The 26,260-nt window shown below is 45.5% G+C and overlaps 1 protein-coding gene across 5 annotated transcripts in view; it reads left to right on the top strand.

The window, feature by feature from the left end:
* Positions 1 to 26,260, top strand: part of BAIAP2 (BAR/IMD domain containing adaptor protein 2) — a 146,519-nt gene that overhangs the window by 108,161 nt on the left and 12,098 nt on the right. For 3 of the 5 annotated variants that reach the window (XR_014153302.1, XM_081849736.1, XM_081849739.1), the window contains exons 7-13: positions 3,376 to 3,528; positions 11,079 to 11,306; positions 12,709 to 12,910; positions 14,957 to 15,158; positions 17,327 to 17,395; positions 18,899 to 19,049; positions 22,486 to 22,520. Coding sequence is in view for 4 of the 5 variants with exons in the window: in XM_081849736.1 (XP_081705862.1) it covers positions 3,376 to 3,528; positions 11,079 to 11,306; positions 12,709 to 12,910; positions 14,957 to 15,158; positions 17,327 to 17,395; positions 18,899 to 19,049; positions 22,486 to 22,520 (1,040 nt within the window). In the remaining variant the exon portion in view is untranslated. Of the gene's footprint in view, positions 1 to 3,375; positions 3,529 to 11,078; positions 11,307 to 12,708; positions 12,911 to 14,956; positions 15,159 to 17,326; positions 17,396 to 18,898; positions 19,050 to 22,485; positions 22,521 to 23,436; positions 23,992 to 24,658; positions 25,273 to 26,260 lie in introns of those variants that run through there. The other 2 variants (XM_081849737.1, XM_081849738.1) reach the window with 2 other exon arrangements.

The following is a 26,260-nucleotide window of genomic DNA, read 5'->3' as shown; positions in this document are numbered from 1 at the left end:
ACAAACAGGGGCACTGATTCCTGCGAAGGGTCTGCTTCTAGGAAGCTGTTTCCAGAGACACTGGATGTAGATAACGTATTTTTCGCTCTATAGGACGCACTGGACCACAAGACGCACCTAGTTTTTAGAGGGGGAAATCAAGGAAAAAAATATTATTTCCCTCCCAGCCCCAAAGTGCAGCGCAGCCTGTCCGCTTCTCCCAGAGCTTCTTGAGGCTGCAGGGGAAGCCCGGGTCCCCCCCCCCCAGCCCCAAAGAGCAAAGAAGCCCAGACAGTGAGCGGGATCCATCCTGCGGGCTTTTCTACGAGGAGGGAGAAGGGACTGACTGGCCTTGTCAGTCCCTTCTCCCTCCTGGGGAAAAGCCTGCAAGAGCTGCGCGAAGCTTGCGGGCTTTTCCTGCCTGCCTTCCCCCCCTGCATTCTCTCCATAGGACGCACAGACTTTCCCCCTTAGTTTTTAAGAGGGGAAAAGTGCGTCCTATGGAGCAAAAAATATGGTAGTTGCTTTGGCTAGTTCACAGCCCAGGGTAAAGGACTTGGGAGTCCCATATATTTCAGTGGGAGAGACTAAACTTAACTCTCCCATTGAAATAAATGGAATTCCAAAATACTTCACATTGGCTGGATTGGAAACTTGCCCGTTAAGATGATAAATGCTTGTGCATAAATCTTATTTTGAATACTAATAGCTGGGCCTTGGTGAATGCCCTATAATGTTGAAACAAATTTGCCGGTAAGTAAGCAAAATGAAGATGACACTTGCCAATTTAGTTCTTCACAGAATACGTAACCTTTTATTCTGCCCTTTTTTTTCCTGGCACAGTGAGTGATAAAGACAGTTTGCAGAGACATTTGGCAGAAACATGAATGTGTGCACAAAATATTTAAACAATTTATATACCACTTAATTACAAGAATCTCTTAAGTGGTTTACAAGGATCCAAAACAGAAAGCAAATAAATAAAATAAAATCAGTTAAAACTATAAAACCAAACTACAATTGAAATACCTTTTGGAATAACATTTTTTAAAGCCTTCAGTGGGTGTTGGAAATTAAATAGGGAAGGGGCCCATCTGACCTCATCTGGAACACAGGACTGCAAATCAGAAGCCTTAAGTAAATTTACTCAAGGCTATGTCTGGAATCTGTAGCATTGCAGGGAAATTAAACTCCAGGTTTATCTTTTGCATAAAGACAAATGCTTCTATATGTGAAGACAAATGCTTGCAAAAAGCATCTCCCACCCAAAGACTGGGTGGAACTGCATTCTGCAAAACAAGCTTGGGCTGGCATGATAAGGCAGACAGAAGACAAGTAAACCCATTCATTGCCAGCTCAGAATGGAATCCACCTTTTTGCAGGGAGCAGCAGAGGTGTCAGTCTTGAGTGATTTTGAAGCAAGTCTGAGACTGCATTTTGCGGTGTGTGTCTTTCAGAAGAGGCAAGTCTGGAGCTGTTTCTTTCTTCTTAAGCCACATGCTTGGTTGCTTGCATCCATGTGCAGAAATTGGCTGTCATCCAGTTCATGAAATATGAGTTGATAGATCATAAGGAGTTTTAATCTACTACATGCCTTGATTAAATATGCATGCATTTATTGCATGTGAATAAAAGAAAGAAAGAGAAACAGTTCTGGAGAGAGAACCACACTTCTCTTTTTGTTTTAGATCATCCATGCTTGTATAACAGGCTTCATTCTAGGAAAGGCATAGCTGCTGCCTTTTTGCCAGGGGGCAGCGCTGCTTCTGCATCAGGAGCTCCTGCCTGAAGGTGCATTGTTGTTGTTGTTGTTGTTGTGGCTGTTGTTGCTGTTGTTAAGTGCTTTTCTCTTTCAAAATTTTGCTGCCTGGTTAATTGTGGACACCTTTTTAATGGATCAGAAAGATTTTACATGCAGCCCTATTGGAAAGAGGTGCTGCAGAACAAAGGGTTCTTGGAATCAGAAGAGAGCATCAGCTTTGCGCACAAAAGGTCCCAGGTTCAGTCCCTGGCATCTCCAGTCAGCCAGGGCTGGGAACAACTCCCTGCATGAGACCTAAGGTGGATGGACCCAGTGGTCTGTCCTTGGTATAAGGCAGCTTCCCATGTTCCTAAAGAAGGCGGCTAGGTAGCTTTTGCAGCATTAATTAACAGCACAGGCTGTCAGGCAAGGGTTGCTTAGCTTGCATCCCTTACGCAATGAAATATGGCTTGCATGCACCTGTGCAGAAGTTTCACACTGAATTCAAGAGATGGCAGTAGCTGCAGCCCTGTGCAGAACATGAACTTAGAGGAGTGTCTCATTCCCACTGCAGTTAGAGAGCGCAAAGCAACACACAACTCGTGGCAACGAGTGTCCAGTCTGCATAGGTGGGAATAATTCATATTTCCCCAATAATTAAAAAGAAGCACTTCCAAACTTTTGAGCTGCTCAGAATGAACGCCAGGTGCAGGAGGACTGTAGCTGGGAAGAGGGAGTAGCCTGGATTTTGTAGAGACTCAAATGCAGATTTCTAGCAGCTGATGGCCTGAGGTCAAGGGACTTAATGGATGACTTTTCGTGTGGGTGTACAGAGACCAGGCGTGAGTGGGTATTGTTTGACACAGTGGATAGATGTTTGGAAAGGGAACAGTGGGCTCTGTGGGAGTGTGTCAGGCAGTCATTTGTTCTGCCTTCCCACAGCAGGGGGGTGGGTCTGTGGGTTGTTAAGTACAAGCAAGGAAAGGTGCATATTCATTGCTCATGCTTTCTCTGCCCCCCCCCAACCCCACGGACATGACAAAGTTCATTTCCATCCGTCCAGATTGCAACAGGTGAGATGGACAGCCTGTGTTTCAGCCTCCTCTCACATTTGAGTGGAAGCCCTTTCAAAGCACTTTAACCTCATGGCAGCAGCACAACCCTTTTTTTTGTAACAATCGGCACTAGAAAAAACAAGCACTACCCAGGTGCAGGCGAAGTAGGAGGGAGGCTGAGAGAATCTCTCTCTCTCTGCTCTTCTGCCACCCACACAACATCTGAAGCCCACGTTCTGAGTCAGGAGCTTTTGTGTGGGGGAGGTCAGATGACTAAGGATGGTTGGCGAGGGGGGAAAGAGATGCATTCTCTCAAGCCTGCGTATACTCCTGTTGCCTAGTGCCCCCTGCCGTCCGGCCTTGAATGGAACGATGGAAATAATTAAGAGCCTCGGACAGTCCGCAGTCGCAAAATGACCACACTCTCTGTTTTCCTCTGGTCCTTGCCATGCTTGATGCAGACCCTCCACTGAAGGGAATTCTGCTACAGACCAAGTGATGTGTTAATGCAGAAGGACAGCCCTCCCTTCCACTTTGTGCTGCGGCTCAGACGGGAACACTTGGATAACCTCTTTTGCTTTGTGTTTGTTTCCCTCCCAGTTCATTGAAGCTATCACCAACAAGCAAGGCGAGCTGGAGAACTATGTCTGCGATGGATACAAGATGGCGCTCACAGAAGAGAGGCGAAGATTCTGTTTCCTGGTAGAGAAGCAGTGCGCTGTGGCCAAGAATGCCCTCACCTACCATTCTAAGGTGAGCGAGTTGTTGTGTTGGGGTGCTGTACCATTGGACCTATTGACTCAGGAAACGGTTGGACGAAAAAGTCCCTCTGTTCATGCAGCCCCTCAGGAACCCAGACACAGGCAACGTTTGGGTCCTTGCTGACTTCTAAATTCCTAAAAACCAATCTATGAACTCAAATTACAATAGCAACTTCTCTGCCACCCCCAGATTGCAATATCGGTAATTGCAGGCCGCAAATGGTTGCTCCTTTTCAAGGAACTTGAAGGGAAATAATGTTCCTTAATTCTGATGGGGATGTTGCACACCTTCCAGGACCAAGTACTTCGTCTCAAGTTGTTCACAAATGTACACATGTTTATGAGTGAACCAAGTGTTGATGCCGGAGAAAATGTGCTTGCTTCAGTTTGTTCCGAGCTTTTCACCACCTTGGACTGTCTTAATTTCCTATGCCTACTCCTGCACTATGTCTCCCAACAGAGATGCTATCCCCCCACACTCCATATCTAGTAGTGTTTGTACAAAGCTGCAGTAAGCATAAGGAGCCTTATACCTGTGGGCCCCTGCAGTAGTTTCCAGGATAATTAAAAACAAGTGCTTTCCTTTTCAAGAGCTGTTTCAATATCTGAAAACTACTGCAGGTTGAAAACCTGCCTCAGGTTGTAATATATCTGCCCAATTCTAGCACAACAATAAAAGCCCAGAGGCTCTGGAGGCCAGGTGCCTAACCCATTCAAATTCATTTCAGTCAGAACAATGCAGGAGGTTTGGGTTGGTACCCACTGCTGCAGTACCAATATCAGCATCAACATTTTCAGAAACGTTTTAGGCCACTGGGGAAGTTTGTTCAGGTAAGATGTTCCCATCAAACCCATCCACTATGGTCTATTGCTCAAGAACGATTAGCCCAGACTGCATGTTATATGAAGCATGCTTTAAAAAAAAAGTTGTTGGAGTGGCCACTTTTCTTTTTGAAGGAAAAAAAAATATTTAGCTGCTCAACAGTCTGGATTAGGGCCTTGTGTTGGTTTCCCCACCAGAAATTTCCCCAGCTATTAACTGCAGTAAGATGCATATGGCAACCAAGGGGGCAATTTTCTGCGAAAAATTGGTGCAGGGTGCTAATCTGCATTGGGAGAACTAAATCAATCAGGGCTCCACATACCTCCTTCCCTTCAAAAAGTGGTCAGCTTAAGCATGCTTTTTAAAGCTTGAGCAATGTAACATGGGGACGCGGGTGGCGCTGTGGGTAAAAGCCTCAGCGCCTAGGGCTTGCCGATCGAAAGGTCGGCGGTTCGAATCCCCGCGGCGGGGTGTGCTCCCGCTGCTCGGTCCCAGCGCCTGCCAACCTAGCAGTTCGAAAGCACCCCCGGGTGCAAGTAGATAAATAGGGACCGCTTACTAGCGGGAAGGTAAACGGCGTTTCCGTGTGCTGCGCTGGCTTGCCAGAGCAGCGATGTCACGCTGGCCACGTGACCCGGAAGTGTCTCTGGACAGCGCTGGCCCCCGGCCTCTTGAGTGAGATGGGCGCACAACCCCAGAGTCTGTCAAGACTGGCCCGTACGGGCAGGGGTACCTTTACCTTTACCTTTAATGTAACATGGGCTAGCTCTTATGTCTCAACAAGGTTTAGGTATTCTAACACATATTAATTTGGTACTGTTATTGTTTCACAATATTTAGATTCCTTGCTGTCCCAACCTCTAAGCAAAGATGTTCAAAAGTGTCCCAGCCACACGGAGCGCAGGCTTTGAGCTTGCTAAATCTACTTTTGTATGTAGCATCTAAAACACTGCAATCCATCAACTAAAGCAAAAGTTAAGGCTGCTTCCAGATGGAAGTTTGTTGTAGAATTGGTGCTGCTCACACACACACTTTTTTTTTGGAAGTGCGCACACGATGTCATTGTTGTCAAATTGCCAGCCCAAACTTTAACATGTAATTTGGATTTCACCTCACAGCAGAAAAAAGCGAGTAAAAATAACCCATTATATACATCTGCAGTTGCTGCTGGTGTGGAATTTTGTCGGCATGTTTATGAGGTGATTGGTTTGTCATGTGGTGACATTTCTGTGGGCGGTCTCTAAGGCCGTACCCCTACTTATGTGTGTTCCTCACCTGAGCACAACCTTGCTATTTTGTTTTTGGCAGCCCGAATGATGCAAGCATGCCTATTTCTACGAGCTGTTGCATCCTGGAAGGCCTATTCAAATTTCAACAACCCATTTAAAGCGAGCTGTTCTTTCATAATCTCCAAACAAGTACATGTGTGAGATCTCCCTGGAGACTGTAATCTCAGAACACGCACCAGATTTTAGAAACAGCAAGAACAACACAGAGGTCTTGCGCAATACAGTCATACCTCGGGTTAAAGTTGCTTCAGGTTGAGCGTTTTCGGGTTGCGCTCCGCAGCGACCCGGAAGTAACAGAATGCATTACTTCCGGGTTTCGCCATTCGCACATGCGCAGACGTTCAAAATGACATCATGTCCATGCTCAGAAGCGGCGAATCACAACCTGCAGGCGCGAGTTGCATTCGCTTCAGGATGCGAACGGGGCTCCAGAACGGATCCCGTTCGCATCCAGAGGTACCACTATACCTCTCTTACCCTTGTGCAAGCTTTAGTAAGGCAAATATCACTTTTGAACACGTTCCCCTTAAAAAACAATTGAAAATGGATATTGTAATCCATCCCCAACCAAAAGCACAAGCTTCCATTTGGCCCAATGTGAAACATAGCCATAGGAGCCAACTTCTATGTGGGGGCCAGCCAGCTAGCCCCCACCCCCGTTGATAGGCATTGCCATTCAAATGGTGTGCATGCACTGTGTCATGTGATCAATTATGCAGGGCGGGGCTTATTCAAGTTGGCATTCCTGAACACAACTCACGGTATATCCACATTTACCTTTTGCCTTGCTCTTTCCAAGAACAGGTCCATGCTTAAAAAGTTGTGTCCCAGCTCCCCCCCACCTCCATGAAAACCTATTCTTTAGCGCTCAATCAGAGCAAACTTCAAATTTTCTTGTGGATTGAGCACTAAAGAGCAGGTTTTCATGGGGAAAGCTCCAGGACAAAAAATAGGGGGTGCTTTGGATACAGAGCTTTCAAGCATGTGTACCTTCCTGGAACAGAAAAAGGCAGGGGAGGATAATAGAATCCTAGAATGGTAGAGTTGGAAGGGACCCCAAGGGTCATCTAGTCCAGTGTTTCCCAACCTTGGGTCTCCAGCTGTTTGAGGACTACAATTCCCATCATTCCTGACCACTGGTGTTGCTAGCTAGGGATGATGGGAGTTGTAGTCCATAAACAGCTGGCGACCCAAGGTTGGGAAACACTGATCTAGTCCAAGCCCCTGCAATGCAGGAATCTCAACTAAAGCATCCCTGCAAGATGGCCATCCAACCTCTGCTTAAAATCTTCTAAAGAAGGAGAGTCCACCACCTTTTGAGGGAGTACATTCCACTGATGAGCAGCTCTTACCACCATAAAGTTCTTCCTAATGTTTTTAAATTCAGTAAATATAATAATAATTCAGTCTCCTCTTTAGGAGAGGGACAAATCCCATACATTTCACTGGATGGCAGGTGGTGGAATAGCAATGAATATCCATGACGCCTCTGAGCAGCTTAGGGGAGCGCAGGGATTTCTTTTGAGTTTCAGAATTACACCGAGTCCAGTCTTTCCCCCACACAAATCCATTCCTGGTCACCCCAGGCTTTCTTCCTTTCAGCAGTCCATTTTTGTTGGGGTGGGGGAAGAGTCATTTTGTGGTTATTGTTAAAAGATTAGGAAGTGGGGGGGGGTCAGAAACCCTTGCCAATCTACTGTAAACTTTCTAGAGATGAGCTGTAGATCCCAAAATACCTTCTGCCCACCTTTGCCAGAGATTCATCACAGACGTATTCAGTAAGTAGGCAGCAAGAGAGCCATCAGGTGGTGGGCCTGTGTGGATTATGACTCCAGAGTGCCATACTGCACCATATTTTCCCTTGGGTAGCCAAATAGCGAAATAATCTCTCTTGTAGATGCCCTTGATGGAGAAACAGCCTATATTTCTAGGCTGTCGGTGGACTCCTGCTGGTATTCAGAAGAAACAAGCTCTACCTTTTAATTACTTCTTTCTCTGTATATCACTCATTTCATTTAACCATATCCATCTGGCAAGATTGAAAATGTGTTTTTTAGATAATAAAGGGATTAGCTGAAAAGTCCCGCTTAGTCATAAGCATCTTCAAGCAGTAGTGTGTGCCAAGCAAATTGACAACATATGCTAAGGGCCTTTTATATGTTGATGATATATGTAAAGCACAAGTTAAGAAAGAATTCTTTTTTTCCCCCATAACGAATGGGCAAGCAGAATTGTTGGGGTTTTTTCTTTTTTTGTGGTTTAATTTAGGGCTTTAGGGCACTTTCCCCCACCTCCTTTTTATTATTATTTAGACTTGTAGATAGGAATATCTTCCCTTAAAACATTAGCTTTGTACTGAGGAGGTACTTATGAACTTCAAGTAAAATGAGAATAGTAGCTGTATGGTATATATATTTACATGTTTGTGTGTGTGTATCTGGGCATTGAGATCTTTGGGGGGTTTGTGTATAGTATAGTATAGTATAGTATAGTATAGTATAGTATAGTATAGTATAGTATAGTATAGTATAGTATAGTATAGTACAGTACAGTACAGTACAGTATAGACTAGTGGTGGTGTTGTTTAATCGTTTAGTCGTGTCTGACTCTTCGTGACCCCATGGGCCAGAGCATGCCAGACACTCCTGTCTTCTACTGCCTCCCGCAGTTTAGTCAAACTCATGCTGGTAGCTTCGAGAACACCGTCCAACCATCTTGTCCTCTGTCGTTCCCTTCTCCTTGTGCCCTCCATCTTTCCCAACATCAGGGTCTTTTCCAGGGAGTCTTCTCTTCTCATGAGGTGGCCAAAGTATTGGAGCCTCAGCTTCAGGATCTGTCCTTCCAGTGAGACTCAGGGCTGATTTCCTTAAAAATGGATAGGTTTGATCTTCTTGCAGTTCGTGGGACTCTCAAGAGTCTCCTTCAGCACCATAATTCAAAAGCATCAATTCTTCGGCATTCAGCCTTCTTTATGGTCCAGCTCTCACTTCCATACATCACTACTGGGAAAACCATAGCTTTAACTATATGGACCTTTGTTGGCAAGGTGATGTCTCTGCTTTTTAAGATGCTGACTAGTGACTTGAGTGTTAACACTGTGCAGGAAAGGTGGATACATACCTTAAATCAAACATTAAGGGTTCTCAAGCTATTTCAGTTTGTGAGCAGACCAATTTCTGCTCTTGCAGTGGAACTTGACCTTCATCTGCCTCCTTACACTTCAATATGGATTTAGTTGCTATTCTGATAGCAAATCTTCCCTACTCCAAAGCTCTTTTATCCCTCTCAGATGGTGGGGAGGGAGACATGATGTAGGGAGACTAAGGACATATCCCGGAAGGGACCAAGATGGAATTTTCTTCCTTCATCTGCCATCAGAGTGGGAAGAAGAAGAGTATGCAGTTTTTATCCCAAAGTTGCACATCTAGTCATCCAAAGTAGGCCAAGGATGCTTTGCTTTCCACATGCTCTGGCAAACCCCTCTGCTGTAGTTGCTGTACCCCATCGCTGTCACAGCATGAGACCGGCCCTTCTCCTCCTTTCCGTTTTCCCTGTGGCTTATTGCTTGGGGCGAAAGGAAGTGGAGCACTACAGCACATGGGAGACTTGCTCAGAAACACAGTGTGCTCCCGGCGCATTGCTGTGCTAGTGGTAGGGTGCTATCAATATACAATGGTGGTTACTAGGCTGCAGAGACCAACCTCTCCATAGCAACAACACTGTGTGCAAGGAGGCCCTAGAATAGCCTTTGGCAGCCTCCAGGCAAGCATTAGGTTAGTTGCGCACTGGGGTGGGGGGAGGGGGTGATAACACAGCGGTGGATATGCAGGTGCTTTGGGTTCTGAGTAGGAGTGGGAAAAGATGGGGCTTTTCATAGAACTGGGAGTTTTGGAATGTCTGAAGCAGCTGCACAAGCAAGTCATAGTTAAGTGGAGGAGGGAAGCTCCCTTTGCCTGTGGTACTCAGTGGCAAACATCATTCCTGCGTTGCAGGGGGTTGGACTAGAAGACCTTTGGGGGTCCCTTCCAACTCTACAATTCTATGATCAGCTTTATTAGGGAGGGGTGGGGTTTTTTTTGTTTTGTTTTTTGCAAGGGTCACCGCACGCCTAGTTAAACTTATTCTGAGATTGCTCAGGCTTCACCTCTGCTACTATTTACATAACAGAAAGCATTCATATTGAATTGCATTTGCGTTAATAATAATAATAATAATAATAATTTTTATTTATTTATTTATTTATTTATACCCCACCCATCTGGCTGGGTTTCCCCAGCCACTCTGAGCAGCTTTCAACAGAATATTAAAATACAACATTAAAAGCTTCCCTAAACAGGGCTGCCTTCAGATGTCTTCTAAAAGTCTGTAACGTGTGACTGGTTAGGGGAAGTGGCAAGCAGGCAGAAAGTCTCCTGGACTCCAGTCAATGGCAGTCAGGTGTTCCGAGGCTTCCTGCTGTCTGATATTGCCAAGTCTTAAATCCATCTCTCCTTTTCAATACAATAGTAGTAGTAATAATAGTAGTAGTAGTAATAGTAGTAGTAGTAGTAGTAATAATAATAATAATAATAATAATAATAATAATAATACTACTAAAGCTCTGATATCCCAGAAATAAGTCAGAAATGTCACACACAGAAAAGAATTTCCCAGCACTGGGAATACTGACATCATTCATTCATTCATTGCATTTATATCCCACCTTCATTTCCAAGGAGCTCAAGGTGGCCTTAAAAGGTTTTCTCTCCCTCCTCATCTAATCCCCACAACAACCCTGCGAGGTAGGTCAGGCTGGGAGGCAGTGACTGGCTGAAAGTCACCCAGAGCTTCATGGCCAAGTGGGGGTTTGAACGGCAGGCTCCCAGCTCCTTCCGTGGCTCCGCACCTGCTTAGCAAGAACAGACAGTTTGGTAGTGGGGATAAGTTCACCCCTTGTAGGGAAAAATCCTGGGATGAGAACTTGCCCAGACTCTGACTTCACTTTATTTCTCAGATGTGCTTTATCTGAGCAACTACATCCCAAACTATATTTTAAGATGTGCTAGGGGGAACTTATTGCTTCCCTTCCATTATAAATACTTCATGCACCTTATTTCACTGGCCTATCGGCTGCCATTACCTACGTATTCATTGTCTTTTATTGGGCTTTATCTTGTTTATAGCTCACACGGGACCAGGGTGAATCTCATTCACTGTCTTTTAACTAGACAAATGGTGAACAACTTGGAAGAGTCTCCATGTGGTACAAATTCATAAGTCTCAATTCTCTCGGAAGCCAAAAAGCTGTGGTGCGGGGGTTCAGCTTAGAAAGGGGTCTTGTTGTCGTTATTATTATTATTTTACACAAAACCTTCGATGGAAGCACTCTCTGAAGGTACACTGTGCTTTCTCTCTCCTTTTTCCCCACACTGCTCTCCTTTGTTTCTTCAGGGGAAAGACATCTTGGCGCAGAAACTCCCTGTGTGGCAGCAGTCCTGCTCCGATCCCAACAAGATTCCAGACCGCGCTATCCAGCTCATGCAGCAAATGGCCATCAGCAGCAATGGGACCATCATGCCCAGCCCTCTCTCTACATCCAAGTCAAACCTCATCATCTCGGACCCTATCCCTGGTGCCAAACCACTCCCTGTCCCACCAGAGCTGGCACCTTTTGTAGGAGTAAGTACTGCATGTGTGTGTATGTGGGGGACCCAGGCAGGCAGGCGGGATTTCATGTTTCCTCTTTCAGCAAGGTGCAGTAGACCTAGAATAATGTTTTGCCAACATGGTGCCCTCCATATAGCCCATGGCCAGGAATTATGGAAATTGCAGCCCAGCAACAGCAGGAGGGAATTTTGGAATATTTGTCTTGTTCTGAGTCAGGTGGTCAACCCACCTATCTCGGTATTGCACGCTTGCTGGCTGGCAATAGCAGCTCCCCAAGGTTTCTGGGCAGGGGTTGATGCCAGGGTTTGACCCTGGTGGGGGGCACATGGCATGCAAAGCACGTGCTCTACCTGTAAGCTACAGGCCTTCCCATTTACCATCGCTTGCGCAGTTAACAGAACACAGGATATTTCTGACTTCAGGGTCACTGCCATTCTCTGCTTGTGGTGCAGTGGGTCAGTGCGTCTGGCTGTTAAGCAGGAGGCTAGTGGTTTGAGTCCAGGCAGGGACGGCTGTGGGCAGGATTCCTGCATTGCAGTGGGCTGGACTTGATGGCCCTCAGGAGTCCCTTCCAACTCTGCAATTCTATGGTTAGGCATCCCCTGCTAAAGATGTATGCTTTTGCATGCCCCCTCCTGATTAATACAGTTGGTTATATATGACTTTCTAAATATAAATATATATACTAAAAGAGGGGAAAGGCATGTTTTGATGTATTTTGCACTGAAGCAATGGTGGGACACTTGGATTGCAGCTCCCATCAGCTCCGGGCAGCATGGCCAAATGAGAGGGAAGGCATCCAGCAATGCTTCGAGGGCCGGGAGTTCCCCAACCCTGCACCGAACAGGTTTCATAGATGTGGCTGTTAGAATTCCTGCTCTGTGATTGCAGTCATGGGATTGTTGTCTTTCACATGACAGTATATGTTTTGACTCCACAGAGTGGGAAGTGACGGAAACAGGATGTTTGTATTACTGTGTTCCGTGAAGTGGGACTATTGTCCTTTGTTCTTTTTCTTTTTGCTGTCTGATGCTAGAGAGAGAGGGAGCCATGTTGCAGTGCTCTGTGTGTGTTTATATGTAAATAAAGTAGATTAGCCAAAATGCTGAGTTGCTGAGGTCTGTCACGCAAGTTGCGCAAACTCAGCGGGTTCCTAAGTGTGCCGATGTCTGTTGGCATCGGGCGCTGTGTTGTTTGGGCAGAAGAAAGCTTTTGAAGATCCCGAACAATCGACCAGGAGGGAGAGAACATGCTAGTCGGGCATGTGTCTCTGCCAGGGTCCTACTCAAGTGTAGGCTGAACTCCTGACAGTGGCCACCTACTTTGCAGTCCTTGTGTACTGAAAGCTAACTGTCCTTCCTTCCTTCCTTCCTTCCTTCCTTCCTTCCTTCCTTCCTTCCCCACCCGACTACAGCGAATGTCTGCACAAGAGACCATTCCAGTAATGAACGGTGTCTCCAGCTCAGAAGGCGAAGATTACAACCACTGGTCCGACAGGAAGCCTCCTCAGCCTAAGTCCTTATCCCCACCCCAAACTCAGAAGCAGCTGAGCGACTCTTATTCCAACACACTTCCCGTGCGCAAAAGTGTCATGCCGAAAAACAGCTACGCAACCAGTAAGTCAACCTCTCTCTCTCTCTCTCTCTCTCGAGTTTACTGGCATGTTCTGTATTCTGTATATTTATTTCCAGGGCTCTGCATTTTGATGTTTGGAATGTTTGCTCTAAGCTGCTTTGGGCACAGCTTATTGTGCAAAAAGAGGCATATGAGTAAATCCAGCCATTCTCTCAGGAGGCAGGTGGATATTTAGACAACCTTGCAGCAAACTCTCACCTTTTTTTTTTTTTGAGTGAGCCATCTTTCTGATGCTGGGTGGAATAGCCACTGATATTGTTTCAGCATCAGTGAAGTGGGAGTGGGAGAAGGGGCATCGAAACACACGGAGGAGGGTGGCACAAAACTCTCTCACCTGGATTCCCTTCTGCCCCATCACCTACAGGACAAGAGCGCTAAGATCAGAGCTAAGTCCCTGCCCGTTGCCTTTTGCTGTCAAAAGAGCAGGCAGAGGCTTAGTGCTTAGATTACAGTTAGAAGATTCCTGTGCCTGATGTCACGTGACATCAGGTGACTGGCAAGTGGGCATGGTTTGCCCAAAATGGACTTGTGGGGCAAATACAAAGGCTTGGTGCGTCTAATTAGACACACAGCCTGGACGTTCTCAACTGTAGCTCCAAATGGTTCTAGCACTCTGCCCATTTCTGTATAATTTTAGAAGAAAAGAGCCATATAGGGATAGCATATTTTTTGCTGTAATGTTCATAACAACAGGTACAAGCTAGACTCCCGTATCTGCTGCTGCTTGGTTGTAGCAGTGGATGAGTAATCTCTCTCTGCAGGGTAAGGCAAAGTTCATGGCATTGGACAATGGGTTATCCTACTGTGTTGCCACTGCTCCTTTCTGTGCCATGACAAACAGACATATACCTTAAACCTTATTTAATATTTGTTTTAACAAGGAGATTGCTCAGTGCTCCGTGTCCATGTGGGTATTCCATGCCAGGAAACTCACCCAGCCTTTCTTTTCCCTCCTCTCCCCGCTCCTTTGCTGCCATTCACAAGCAGGAGGGAAAGGTTTAGGGTGATGAATGAAACGTTGGGTGCAATAGGGAGCTTGGTTTTGCACAGCAAAAACAAAAATAATAGTGGGGTGTTGGGAAAGTTACCTTGACCCCAAAGCCTGCAAAATAAGGACTCTTATGGGAGAGTGGTCCATTAAGTGGCCGATATTAAGAATTTGCTCAAGGCCATGTGGCACAATTATGAGGGATGCAGATTAAAACACTGGGGGTTTTTCTTGGACACCTGCATTAATGTACTTGTGTTGCCAACAGTGAAGTAAGAGATTTTATGAGCATGTATGAGTAATATGTTAGTTAGGTGGTACTGGTGGCTTGGGAAGCAAACCATTCAACGCTGTTCCTTTTAGGAGGGCTTGTTCACAATATGTCTCCCATAGATCACGGCCTCGCTCTTTTGTTGTTAGCTCATTCCTTGGAAACTCGCTCTTAACAGAGGGACTGCATTTACTGACACCATCTATCCTTATTTTTCATTAAAAACAAAACTTGTTTGTTAGAAGAATTTTATTCTTCAACAGAAACAATTCCTCCAAACCAGCACAGAAAACAATGTAAAAGCTCTTCTTTGTTAACCTTTTGTGTTGAGATGGCACCTGGCATTTTAAAGTAAAAAGAACGGGCGACATTGTCAAGCCTTGAGTTTTCTTCACCTTGAGGGTCCACTAGGAGGGGTGGTGCTTACCTGACCTCCAGTCACCAAAGCCTCTGTGGCTTACCAGGACAGAAGTGGGAGGGGAGAGGCAATAGCAAGGTCAGCAGGGTGCAAATGCATTGGTGAAGCCAATCCAGTGCTCCCCCCAGTGCCCTTGCAACACACCGACCGCCCCACTGCCTCACCCTTCCCCCTCTTGTAAGCCACAGCAAAGCTGGCGATGGGTGGTCAAGTAAATGCCCCTTGCCACACCAGCCACTGCACAGTGTAGACCAGTTTATGAAATTGGCGAGAGCCAGTTCTGATATTCCAGGATGAGAGTTCCAGTCCTGCGAGCCAGCTTCGTTAATCCTTTTCTTTTCCCACGCCAGCTGAAAACAAGACCCTGCCCCGTTCCAGCTCCATGGCAGCAGGGCTGGAAAAGAACGGCCGGACAAGAGTACGAGCCATCTTCTCTCATGCTGCCGGGGATAACACCACCCTGCTGAGCTTCAAGGAAGGGGACCTCATTACGTTGCTAGTGCCTGAGGCCAGAGACGGGTGGCACTACGGAGAGAGCGAGAAGACAAAATTGTGAGTGTGGTTGCTTCTGAGTCTTGAGAATATGTGTGTGTGTGGGGGGGGTCCCTCTTAAAAGTGTTCATGGGGCATCTTCTTTTTCCGAGTACCTGGAGGCAGTACTTCTGCCTTGACTCTCTTGCACTCAGGTGTCTTGGCTTCTGAACATTCACACGCATAGCATAGCCCAGATCAAAGCTGGGATGATGGCGTCAGTGTTGTTGGTCCAGTATCTTACATCTGTATAAGAAGGTAGGGCCAGAAGGCCAAGCACAAAACATTCCAAAACTGTGCAAGCCAGTATTTATTGGGAAAAACAATGTATTTTGTGCATGGGGCTCTTCTTCACACTCTCCTTCTTCGAAACACATCTTGACTTTCCAGTAAATCGGGGTGGGTAAGCGTTTTTTGGTCCCAACTCTCTTGAGAGCCACAGGACAGCAGTGGATGTGGCCAAAAGTGGTCCATTCCCCATGCATGGAGTGGAGTGTCACCCCTTCTCTGGTATACTATAGTGCCGGAGCAGAGAATGAGAGGTTTATTCCCTATTGCCCCCTCTGTGCTGCAGCCCTCTAGTGGCGAAGGGGCATTAGGAATAATAACTACAGTAATACCTCTGTGAACGTCCGCCTTGACTAGCGTCCATTCCAGCGAATGTCGGCAGCAAACCCGGAAGTACCGGAACGGGTTACTTCCGGGTTTGCCGCTCGCACATGTGCAGAAGCACAAACCTGCCCTGCACCCTTTTTGGCTAGCAGCCGGGGCTCCGGAATGGATCCCGGCCGCAAAACGAGGTATGACTGTAATAGGGAAACAGATAATCAGATCAGTCTTCTGATGAGCAGGGGGAGGCCTGCATCTTAATGGCGCTAAACTGGGCAGAGAAGTTGAAGCCTAGCACCATGATGACAATGAAAATTGCTTGGTGCTCTGATCTGATTATCTGTTTTTTTAAAAAACCCCGAGGAAACCAAACTGGGCCAGGGGGCTGGATGAGGCATGCAAGTTCGCCACTCCTGGCAGTAAATGATGCCTATGTCCATTTTGGAAAATATCCTTTACACTTTTTATCTTGTGTGTTGCACTGTGGTTGGAGTTTGGTGTGCCAACATGCGGAGCGCATAATGAACAGCTCTGCCCTCTGCTTTGAAGCTCCCACACTGGGGAAGGAAGAAGTCTTAACCGATGTTAAGCATGCCAAAGGGAAGTTAAAAGGAATGGCAGAAATTGCAGGCCTTTTCACTCCTAGAGTGTCTGTGGCATAACATGGAACAAAAGCTGTTGCTGGGTTAGACTGCTACAGCAGGGCTCGCTTTTTTGCACAATGTGTTTGCTAAGGAGTAGAGGAGAGCTTGTTGCTTGGCAACGGTTGTGTAGGTAGGTAAGCTCCTCCACAATCCCAGAGTGTTTGTGAGCTCTCACATAACCAGGATCTTGAGTCTTAAAAGGTCCTAAATCTGGAGCTACAGCGTTCTCCAGTATTTCTCCCAGCAATTACCATTCTTTCCAGGGGTCTGGGAAGAACTGAATCTCTAAGCGCAGGATTCAGGTGGCCTGCTTCAAATGGCAATTGCCCAAGTAAATTGCTGGCCTGATAAGCAGAACTGGGCCTTGAAGCCTTTAAGGTCAAAGGAGAGTTCGCTGACATGAACTTGAGTTAATAATTTAGCCCAAATGGATGACCACACTGTGAGAGGTGATACTGGCAAAAGGGGCAGTTTGGCTGGTGAGCCTCTACAGCAGGGATGGATAACATTTATTGGTTGAAGGGCCACATTTACCATTTGACAACCCTTCAGGGGCCACATGTCAGTGGTGGGTGTTGGACGCTGATCAGCTGAGGAGGGGCAGCTATTGCTGCTCCTTTTTCATTTGGTGTTGTACTCACGACCGGGGAGGAGGTGATCTGTATCGTGCCACCCCCGAGTCAAAAACCACTCACCTATCAAAAATACAGAACATGCCACAAGAAAGTGTCCAAAATTACTTGGTTCGGAAAACATGCTTTGGAATTTGAGACTCATACAAAATGTACAAGAGCCTTGAACCTGGGCAAATTCGACTGAGGGAGGTAGGCTGCCCAGTGCTGTGATTGTAGCAGTTTTAAGTGGGGGGGTTCCCCCCCCCCAGTGTAAGAGAGAGAAATAACTTTTAACTCGTCCTTCTGTTAATCTCTACCATAGGAGAGGCTGGTTTCCTTTCTCCTACACACGTGTGCTGGACAGTGATGGGAGCGAAAGGTTGCACATGAGGTAAGAAGGTTGTGTTGTCTACTGGCTTCCACAGAAACATGTGGCGTTTGAATGACGTTTGTATTTACAGAGATCAGCCCCGCCCTTGCTGAGCCAGAATCAGTACCTGTCCTGCATTGCCTTCTTTCTGGCTCCTCTTTTGTCATTAACCAGCCGTACCTGCCTCAAGTTTGTCAAACCAGTATGGCAGGCTTTGCTGCCAAAATATTTGGTGTCTGTCTGCCCCCCCCCCTCTCTCTCTCACACACACACACACAGAGTAGGAACACAGAGAGAGTAGGAACAGCCCAAAGCAAATATACTTTTGATGGAACGACTCCTATCGCAATGTTTTGTTAGTGATAAACACAATGGGCACGGATGACTAAAATTGAAAGAACCCAGGCCTGGGTGTGGGGGAAACGATTCCTTGAAAGAATGAAGAAAAATTTGCATAAGTAGATGCTATAGCATCTAGAGAGAGAGAGAGAGAGAGAGAGAGAGAGAGAGAGAGAGAGAGAGAGAGAGATTTGCTGGGCTTGTAAGTCAGCATTGATTCCTCAGTTGAAAGTGAGGAAGGGGACATTTCAGTGAAAGCATTCAGATGATTTACTTATTTGTTTTATTTAAGATGTTTCTATACCCCACCCTTTGATTTTAAAAAAACTCACAGAGAGGCTTACAGAAGTCAATACAAAGCTGGTCCCTGCTCCTGGTTTTGCAGTCTCGAAACGCACGACACAAGAGGGAAAATGAATGGCAGGGAGGAGGGTTAAAACAAGCTCAAGCACGATTCCTTTAGTGCTCTCACACTGTTCTGTCTATGCAATTTCTGGTGGTTTAGAAGACAGAGAGAGAGAGGCCTATATCCTAATCAAATGACAGTGGCAGTTCTCACTGTCTTGCCCTTGATAAAGAGCAGTCCCTCCCTGGAAGCAGCTTTTGCTCTCCCCGCCCCCGCCCCCCGCCGGTCATATTTGGGAGCAGAGCAGGGAACAATATCCAGGCCAAGAGGGACAAGGTGGCTCCTGTCACACAATTCTTCCCTCAAGTCAGCTGACAGTTGGAAAATTTCCAGGAGGTGACTTGATGGATTTATCTCCCTCCCTTGCCAATTTCAGTTGTGGCTGCCTTGCCCTCCCTTGAAGTCCTCTTCTCCCCTCACCCCAAATCAAATCCAGGATCATAGCTGGTGACAGGCCAGGAGCACAAAATAACTCATTTCCTCGGGCAGTGGACTTAATGGCAGTTAGATATGTTAGTAATTGGCTTCTCTGCCCATCCTCAAGTAAGACGGTCATGAAGAGAGCAAGTTGGTGGCTTAAGTGCTGGGAAAGTACTCCTAGCAAAAATTCTGTGAAGTAAGGAAATGTTGTCGTTGTAATCATTGCCATCAATTTCTTTATATCCCGCCTTTTCCTCTGATGGGACTCAAGCCGGCTTACATATAAAAATGAGAAGTGACAAAAACATAGAAAGCCAATTTTCCTACGTTTGCTAAGCAAATTTTATCTATTTCTTCAGCCAAGGGAAAAGCAGTAGCACAGGGAACCTGCTGGACAAAGATGACATCCCCCCTCCAGATTACAGCATGTCTTCCCGAGCTTTCCAGTCACAGAACGTCAACACCTTCAAACAGAGGCCGTACAGTGTGGCAGTGCCTGCTTTTGCCCAGGTGAGGAACCTTACTGGGAGGGGAGAGGCACTGTCTGTTGGTGGATGAAACCTGCCGTAACTGCCTGCAGCAAATTTGAATTTTCAGAGCATGAAAGTTCTGCTTTTGGCAGCAGCAGCTGCATTTTATTTTCCTGGTGTCAAACTGCTGCTTTTCTTTTTTTCAAAGAAAGTTTATTGTTACATCTAGAGCAGGGTTTCCCCAAACGTGGGTCTCCAACTGTTCTTGGACTACAACTCCCATCATCCCTAGGTAGAGGGAGCTGAGGTCATGGATGGTGGGAACGGCCTAACTGAGATTAGGCTGTGAGTGTTAAAAGTTGCTTTTCTACTTCACAGCTCTGAGCAAAGAGCTTGCAGCTTCTGTCTAGACCCGGGATGCAGATGTTGGCGGACTACAACTCCCATTGTTCCTGGCTCTGCTGTGACTGCTGGGAGCTGGAGTCCAGCAACATCTGGAGGGCCCAAAGGCTCCCCACGCCTGTTCCACTGGCTGGCTAGAAGTTCCATGCACAAGAGGGTTCCAAAACTGAGAGAGAACCTGCAAGATGTGTGGGTCTGTGGTTGGGAGAACTAACCTGCCTCACCTAGGCAATAAAGCTGAAAGCAGCTATATGCCAGGCTGGTTTTAACTGAGCAGCACTAGCAATATCTGTTTAGGTTTATTCCTCCCAGTGGGGACAGAGGAGTAATTGTGGATGGATTTTACTGGGGGTGTGAATTATTTGCATTTTGTGGAATGTTCACTGGGCTGTATGCAACAAGATATCCAAGCCCTTCTCCCAACCTTTCGGGATATATTCACTTGGGTTTCTCCCCACCCCCCACGTTTCCTGTTGCCTATAAAGTATTTGGAGACTTCTCCAGAGTAGAATGCTGGGAGGCAGTAAAGCCACTCTCTCTCTCTCGATGCAGCAGCTAAACCTAGCCTCTCTTTATGGCAGACTCTAGTTTCTTGCATGTGCCGCACCTGCAGAAAATGAAGTTGCCCTTGTTTTCTGTAGCCAAGCAGCAGCAGCAGAGCTGGGCCCAAAGCACAGAGCTGCGTCTGCGCCTTGGGTGGATGGGAGGTCGTTTTGCTAAAAGGAGTCCTGGTTGAGGCACTGCTGAAGTGAACATTCTCCAAGTGTCTGTTTTCTAACCTAGGTCTTTTTACGAGCAGGTGAGGCTTAACTTGCCAACAGGTGCTTATGTTCATTATTTGTAGGAGTACGTTATGCCCTACGGTTGTGCAATTAATGAATATTCCAATGGCCTCTGCCAACTGCTACCTGCCTCCTACCAGCCTTATCCTAGGTCAACAGCCGTAAGTCCCAAGAACGCAATGTTTCCATTGGGGTTTCTGGGGCCTGTTTTCTGCCTGTTGCATCTTTGTGGCTTACCCAACCTGGGTAATCCTGCCCCCTCTCTCCTTCCCATCCGCATTCTTCCAAAAGAATGCATTTTTGGGGAAGTGGAATGAATCAGAAGGAGAAGCACGAACAGAAACTATGGAGAATAAATGAACCCATTGGGAAATTATCGATGGGTGAGGCACAAAGAGTGGCAGTAAAACAGCAACGCAAATACCCAACTGGTAACATGTGGCCGTTCTATGAGTGTCTACTGCTAGAAATGGGTTGCTCACCCGTCAACAAAGCTTATTCCCCCCCCCCTTTCAGGTTTTTAAATCATAGAGAACAGGTAGCTAACATGGTGTCCTCCAATTGACTAGTTGAGCAGCTGTGCTGCTGTTTGGTTGAGTCTAGTCTTGACTCTTCTTGAGCCACAGCGGTTGCTATTGTAGTGCCCTTCAGAAACAGCTTGATTGCCAAACTTTGGCCATGTGGACTAGGGCTGATGTGAATCCCAACAACTTCATCCGTTCCCCCTGGCACAAGTGAGCCTGGCAGACTCGACTCAACCAAATAAGACTAGTTGTTAAGTAAAAAGGTTGAGGGGATGGATGGAAAGATGCAGATAAAATCAACCAAGGTGACTGGAAAGCAAAAGGAGGCTCACTAGTTGGAAAACGTTTGCTGCTGAAGCCAGTATTTTGCAAAAGGTGTCCTATTGTTCTGAGCTGCTTTGATCTCAACTTTGTTGTTAGTAAAGCAGGATACAAATATTAAATCAAGGGCAGATAATCGGGGACGATTATTGCTGTCTAAAGATATTTATAGCTGGGACAAAACAGCAGTATTTTGGTTACAGAAGAAGCTAGGGCAGTGGAACCAACAAAACTGCAATTTTTAACTGAGCATAACTGTGATAAGATTAAATTACAAAATAATGGTAGTTTTGTTATTTGTCCGGAACAGGAAAATAGTTTGGTTTCTTAAATGACTGGTTCTGAGGCTTTGACTTGGAAGCCTCCCTTCCCACAACCCCGGCCCCATTGCAGATAGATGAAGCTTTGTTAGTTATTCCTGCCAATAGGTTCTATGGCTAATGACTCTTAGTGAGACTTGGCTTGGGTTAAGAGCTAAACATGGAGTTTAAACTTGATTGAGGGTTGCCCCAGCATTTATGCTACAGACCGTCAGCCCTGAGCAGCTGAAAATTGCTGCCTGGTGGGAAACCTTGATATTTTTGTCCAGAATAATAAGTGGTATTTTTAAGCAAGGAGAAGGAGGAAGTGACTGGAGTTTTCCAGGGAACATCCATAGTCCTCCTTGGCTTGCTGCATTTGGCTTCGCTGCAGCAAGCATAGCCCAAAGGGTTTGAGCAGGGCTGTGTGTTCAAAATGTAAGGCACACGCATGCCTGCTGGAGCTCCCCAAGCTCACAATTTCCCCCTTAAATGTTGATGGGACTTTGAAATGCATCACATCCAGGCTTGTGATTTGACTTCTCCTGGGACCCATTCGAGCAGGAAAAATAAGTGTCCGTCGTTTTCTTTATATGTACCCATTGGAGCATGAGGATGAAAGAGGCAGCCTGCATTTCTCTGTGTGCTGCTGCTTCTGTTTCATCCATCTCGCTGATGCTTGGAAGCCATCGCTTTGGCATTTTCTTTTGAAGACAATCCTCAAAAGAGATGAGACTGTGCAGAGTCCTGTGCTTGCTTCCACCAGACATTGCAATGCCACCAACCTGCTTTTTCCACAGGGTGTTTTTGCAACAGCCCAGCAGCAGCAGCAGCCTGCACTGCAACTAAAAGTTAGAGACCTCTTCTGTCCCAAGTCAAAGCTGAAATGTCAGAGCTCAGTTTTTATCCTTCTCCTTCTACAGCTTTTGCTGTAGAAGTCATATTCTGGTGAAAGGGATGTAACTTCTTACCATTCACTCTATGGCTTTGGTAGCTAAATCCTTCTTGAGACCCAAACACTTTGACTCTGCGCCAGAAAACCATTGATTGTTAGTGTTCCTTTAATTTTTCTTCCATTGCTGTATTTTGGCAAATGTGGTTTCTTCCGCTGAATGACACCCTTGCTTTCTTTTTGTTCTCATCCACAGGGACTGGATGACTATGGAGCAAGACCCTCAAGCAGGTAAGAGGCTTGGACTTTTGAACCCATCATAGATATATAAACACACACACACACACACACACGAGACAGCAGTATCCCTGGATTGCATACAACCACTTCCCCAAACATTTGGTGCACTCTGAAAACGGCAATTTCCAGGGCTTAACAGCCACCTGCCTTTAAGTGCAGGATACAAGGAGTTTAGGTTTTGATGTATTTACATTTATTTTATCCCTTCTTCTGCCTGGAACCCAGCATGTGCATGGATACCAGTTGGTCTCCCATCTAGACAACTATGGTTTGTTGAAGCAGCAGTGTGCTCAATTGCTGCCTGCCCTGCTTTTCCCTCTCTTCGTGAATTCCAAGCATTCCTTGCAAACCAGAGTTAAACTGTGGTTTTTCTCAGTCTTAGTTGGTAGGGAGCGGCCAAGTACTGTACATGAGAGGACGGAAGGTATTGGGGAACAGGACAGCACTGGTAATAGCTTTCTGGACTGTGAAATATCAGGCATGTAAAAAGAATTCACTTATAGCAGAAAGCTTTCAAAAAAGCTATTTATTATAGGAAGCAGAGACTTCAAAACCCACGGTAAAACAATACTTTTTATTAGGTCCAATCAAAATGTCACAGAATAGTGAGCAAGCTTTCAAATTCTCCATATTTTTTTAGTTGTTCAGCACATGGCAGCGGGCAGCAGGGTAGAGATGCACGTTGAGCCTGCAGCAAATCTCAAAAGTGCAGTGGGGCAGCCTAATAGTATCTTTCGCCTTTTAGTAGTCTCTTCCCCCGGCCCCCCGCAGGGTTCTAGGCCAAAGGGGATACTGCATGGCACTTGAGATGTGGTCCTGCTTTGGTTCTTGTCCATCGGATGCTTTTTCCTTTCATGGTGCAAGTGCGGTTTGGCAGTATCCTGTCCTTTTTCTTTCTATTCCACAGCGGCAGTGGCACTTTGGTATCAACAGTGTGAGAAAAGGAACCTTGACTAGAAATGGCAGCTGCTGCTTGGAAGAGTTTTCTGCTTCTCTTCTCTTTCTTTCTTTCTTTTTCTTTTCTTTTCTTTTCCTTCTGCACAATTTCCTCCCAACTACCCTCTTTTTTAAAAAAAAGAAAGTCGCTCTTCTCCCCCACCCTGGATTTCTAACTCTTGTGATCGTTAAGGAACCCACGGTGCTGCAACCTTCTCCACACTCCCTGCCACTTGCAAAAGCAAAAACACCCTTCCGAGTAGAAAATATTAAAACGGGAATTGTTAGATTTCGCAGCAGCAGCTGCCGCCGCCTCAATGCAGTTTACATTTAACTCGATGGAAATCCTGCGTCTCTCTCTTTCTCATTCTCTCTCTTTGTACTTTGTAAATGGTTTTTTAAATATATATATATATATAAAGATAGTCCACAACCCCTTTTCAAAGGCTTTAATGTGAGCTGCACATTAATAGCAAAATACATGGATATTTTTTTTCCTTAAAAAAGAAATTAAAAAAGAAATATCTATATCTATCTATCTATCTATCTATCTATCTATCTATCTATCTAGATGGATAGTTATAGATAAGATATATCCAGGAACAAATATGCATGGCCTATGGTGTACGTACTGTTATTTCAGAAATCTTTCTTTGAACTTTACCATGATGCCAGTTTTTTTTCTGTCAAAAAAAGGGGGGATGTGCACAGACTGGTTTATAGGGAGGCTGGCTGGAGCAGAGGCTGGTTTCTCAGTGAGGATTGGACTGTTAACCTGATCCAACCAACTGAACTGAGCACCAACCCAGTATTCCTTTTTAAAAGGGGTTTGTTTTATATATACATATAATATATATATATTTTTTGTAGGAAGGTATTGTTACCTCATGGTTAGCACTCTGGGGTAGTGGAGCCAAGTTGGGATTTCAGGGTGTGGGGGGGAAAGAAATATTTTGTCCATTTATGCAGCTTTCCAAATCAGTCCAAAGACTTTTTCTTTATGAAAGTGAAGGGGTGGTCCTCCCTGCATCCCCCTTTTGCGCAGAGGGGAGGGGGTGGATGGAAAGAACCATGTGTGTTTTGGGGGCGGGGTGAGGTGGGGTTTTGAACTTTTGGTGATTGCGGGCAAAGTTCAATTGCTTCATTTCCTAAAACACTGTCAATCTTCTTTGTGTATTCTTGATTAACTTCAGAGGCAAACCGGGTAGGATTGGAGTTAATGGCTACTGGTATTGCTTCTTCAATCACTGAACTCTGTGAACGTGGCCCCCCCTGTTAAAGACTTTCAACACTTTCAGTTCCTGTTGCAAAGTCTACAGTGTAAAGCTGTATTCCTATGACCCCAATGTGATTAAAAATAAATAAATAAGACAGACAAAATGAAACTCAGAGCAAAATATTTTATCTGTATTGGAGGCTGCTGGCAATATTATTTTGACTATATGTATATATATAAAAGATCTATCTCTACACACATAGTAAAAGTTTTATTTGTTTTCTATAATAGACTTGGGGCATATGTAATAAGAACCTCCTTCCATTGTTGTCATAACTTTGCTCAAAAAGACTTTTTACATCCAGGGTATTCTGTAGTAAAAGAATCGATGTAGAAAACAACAAAGCAAAAAAATAATAATACACAAAACTTGTGTTAAGGATTGTAAAAGTGATGGGGGGAAAGTTCTGTGTTGTTTTTTTAAAAAATAAATAAAAGCAAAGAGTAATAAATAATAATAATGATGACAAATAGTCGAAGAGAAATGTGCCCTGTACCGAGATGTTTGAATAAAAGTTTGATTTCCTTCAACGAGTTGAGCTTGGGTGATTTTCTTCAGGTTTTGTTTTTTTAATTGCCTTTGTCACGAACAAGCCCTGCAGTCAACAGTGTGTGTTGCAGGTATTTTCTACACCTCTAGGATGCTGAAAGATCCCATCCTGCCTTCATCAATCTTTTGTCCTCTTTCCTGCTTCATCCTTGTCCAACTGCGATCTCGTGAATGCATGGAGTGCTTTTGATAGCTGTTTTCCCAGTAACCTTTTCAACAGTCCTAAGGATCAAACCGTAATCATTCCAGTATTACAGATGGAATGCTGAGGCCAAGAGGGCAACTTGCTCAAAGGGGCAAGTGGGGCATCTGCCCTGAACCTGAGCTTTTAACGCTGATCTCCTAAATCCAGCAGAAAATTCTTTCCAACAAACCACACGGGTCAGCTGGCAGAATATTAAACAGGATATTTGTCAGGGATTTATCATGGGAGAGCTTAAACCTTGACTAATAGGGGTTTTATCCAGCATCATATGGAATAACCTGTTCAACTGAATTGTCAGGGTTTGTTTGTTTGTTTGTTTGTTTGTTTGTTTGCTTGCTTGCTTGCTTGCTTGCTTGCTTGCTTGCTTGCTTAACCAGTTTTTGTCCCTGCAGTTGGTTGTTTTCATCACAGCAGCTTGTTATCGTATCCCTGCATAGCAACTACTTTAGTCTAGTGAGCAAGTAGCCTAGCTTCACTAACAGCTGGTCAATACCATACAGAATTGTGAGGATACTTGAGGGTGCAGTAAGCTCAGCCTCTTCCTGTGACTGTATGAGATAAAGCTGGAGCAAGCAGTTGCTTTTCTTCTCACGGCCATGTTATATCCATGTGATGATCGAAATTATCACACGGTTGCTTGGCTGCCTGAAGGTTTCAGCATGAAGAGGCTCTGTACAATTATCACCATATGGTCTTTGTTGTGATTTGTCACTCCTTTCCCAAACGCTTCACGAGTCTTGAAAGTTATGAAGACCCAAGTAAAG

The sequence above is a fragment of the Podarcis erhardii genome (genome assembly GCF_964252035.2).
Source record: "Podarcis erhardii genome assembly, chromosome: 2".
NCBI classification, from domain to species: Eukaryota; Metazoa; Chordata; class Lepidosauria; order Squamata; family Lacertidae; genus Podarcis; species Podarcis erhardii.
The sequence above is the reverse complement of the archived record's forward strand: the minus strand, read 5'-3'. Positions and strand labels throughout refer to the sequence as shown.